The sequence below is a fragment of the Tachysurus vachellii genome, chromosome 11 (assembly GCF_030014155.1).
Source record: "Tachysurus vachellii isolate PV-2020 chromosome 11, HZAU_Pvac_v1, whole genome shotgun sequence".
Taxonomy (NCBI): Eukaryota; Metazoa; Chordata; class Actinopteri; order Siluriformes; family Bagridae; genus Tachysurus; species Tachysurus vachellii.
This window is the reverse complement of record NC_083470.1, coordinates 23,930,122-23,932,621: the sequence shown is the minus strand read 5'-3', so window position 1 is coordinate 23,932,621 and position 2,500 is coordinate 23,930,122. Positions and strand designations below refer to the sequence as shown.

The 2,500-nt window shown below is 44.9% G+C and overlaps 1 protein-coding gene across 5 annotated transcripts in view; it reads left to right on the top strand.

The window, feature by feature from the left end:
* Positions 1-2,500, top strand: part of LOC132853604 (AP2-associated protein kinase 1-like) — a 35,753-nt gene that overhangs the window by 5,824 nt on the left and 27,429 nt on the right. For all 5 annotated transcript variants that reach the window (XM_060881473.1, XM_060881474.1, XM_060881476.1 and 2 more), the window contains exon 3: positions 1,547-1,665. In XM_060881473.1, coding sequence (XP_060737456.1) covers positions 1,547-1,665 — 119 coding nt within the window. The remainder of the gene's footprint in view (positions 1-1,546; positions 1,666-2,500) is intronic.

The following is a 2,500-nucleotide window of genomic DNA, read 5'->3' as shown; positions in this document are numbered from 1 at the left end:
AACATTTCTTCAGTTTGGGTGTGTGCTCCTGTGTACAGCTGATCTGTGTGTGTGTGTGTGTGTGTGTGTGTTGGTGCAGGAAACGACATCTGAACCTCGTTAAAGAGTTCAGTTCAACCGAAAGCTCCAGGTCCCTTCACAGTGCCATGTTTATGTGCCTGTACACTTCACTGTCTTCAAAAGTGGTAGCTGATATAATCACACACACAATTAAACCGTAAGAAAGATGATGATGGTGTGTGGTTTGAGTTCCCTTAAGCCTTCCACTATCACTGCATCCTCCTGTGTGTGTGTGTGTGTGTGTGTGTGTGTTGACTGCTGTGCCAGCATTTGTGTGTGCATAGTGAGATAATGCTGATAAATTGCCGATCCCATGTGCTTATTAGTGTCTTGTTCACACACGCACTTTGCTAAGCTGCGTGTGTGTGTGTGTGTGTGTGTGTGTGTGTGTGTAAGCTCTTGCTGTTTGTGATCTCTTCGCTGACCCTCCTGTTCTTTTAAAGCCTGATGGCTCTAACACACACTGGACCAAGTGTTTAGCTCACACACTGTGAGGGGTTTGCAGGAAAAGTAAAGAAATTATCCATGATTTTATGAGAGAGAGAGAGACAGAGAGAGAGAGAGAGAGACAGAGAGAGAGAGAGAGAGCGAGACAGAGAGCGAGAGAGAGACAGAGAGAGCGAGAGCGCGAGAGACAGAGAGAGAGAGAGACAGAGAGAGAGAGAGACAGAGAGAGAGAGAGACAGAGAGAGACAGAGAGACAGAGAGAGACAGAGAGAGCGAGAGAGTGACAGAGAGAGCGAGAGAGTGACAGAGAGAGCGAGAGAGAGAGACACAGAGAGAGACAGAGACACAGAGAGCGAGACACAGAGAGAGAGAGAGACAGTAGACTACTGTGGTTCTCTGTATCTTTACGTGTTCTTCATGCCAATATTTCACCATAGAGTTTTGACTGAAAAATGTGGATTAAATGTTATTAAATATTAACATATTCATATATTAAAATGAAGTAATGAATAATAATAATAATACACATTCGATACGTGGAGTCACGTTTCACATCCAACGAACTTGGTTAGAAACATATGTAATAAAATACACACTGAGTTTGAATGTCGTGACTTTGGGTTTATTTATAGCCAAGAACATAAAACAAGTTTCTGTTCAGAACAAACTAAACGCTTCATATATCCAGTGATGTGTGTTTATTTTTAACTCTTTAACTCTCTCTCGCTCTCTCTCTCTCTGTCTTTCTTTCTCTCTCTCTCTCTCTCTCTCTCTCTCTCTCTCTCTCTCTCTCTCTCTCTCTCTGTCTTTCTCTCTCTCTCTCTCTCCCCCTCTCTTTCTTTCTCTCTCTCCCTCTCTTTCTTTCTCTCTTTCTCTCTCGTGCTCTCTCTCTCTCTCTCGCTCTCTCGCTCTTTCTCTTTCTCTTTTTCTTTCTCTCGCGCTCTCTCTCTCTCTTTCTCTCTCTCTGTGTCTCTCTCTCTCGCTCTCTCTCGCTTTCTCTTTTTCTCACTCTCTCTCTCCCTCTCTCTCTCTGTCTCAGGCGGTTTTGCCATCGTGTTTCTCGTGCACACGCATCAAGGCGTCCGCTGTGCCCTGAAGAGGATGTACGTGAACAACGAGCATGACCTCCAAGTCTGCAAGAGAGAGATTCAGATCATGGTGAGCATGAGCTCGTCCTCCAACCCTGTGTACAGTAAACACCTCGATGCTCTGTCGTGCTCCATATCAGCTCGGTCTTCATGTCAGGATGATTAACATGTTTCCACACTCCTGGTTACATGGCACGTTCTAGACAGCTGACAGTTTCTAGTCTGCACAGGAAATAAATTCGTGTTTGCGGACTTCATCTGACCCGGACCATCTAAACACTGAGGAACCCAGAGCTCAAAACTCCGCCCCCAATCTACACACACGTGATCAGTCTTGTGTCTGAGCGTCTCTTTATTATGTAGCGTCGACACCTGACTTTAAAAAAGAAAACGTTCTTTATACCAGAAAAATATTAGCTGTTCTTTTTTATTTTTTTTTCTGACTGCTAGGTTTATCTTTTTTATCTTTCTGTTTCCCTCCCAATTTGGCATTGGGACGAATAAATGTGCATCTTCATTTTCTGATTTTTCTTTTTAGCTCATGGTGGTTTACACGGTTCGTCGTCATCAGTCTCCACAGCACCGAGCGCTAAAGCGACACCGTGGCTCAGGCTTCGCGCTCAGGTCTGCGGCAATGATTACACCAGTAGCAGGAACCATCGCAGGAACAAGCTTTGCTCTAAAACCTCACTCTTATCTTTCGCTCTTGGGTTTCTTCCCAGTGGAGCTCCATCACGTTTTTTTCTTTGAGATGCGAACACGGCCGGGTCGGTGTTTTAAACGCCGCTGTGAGATTTACGTACAGACCCTCGGGAGACGGACGACAGAATCAAACAAATCTGATCGTCTTTAAAAACACAGGCAGGAGCTCCATTAAAGCGGCCTTTGAGTGTCATTACTCCAGC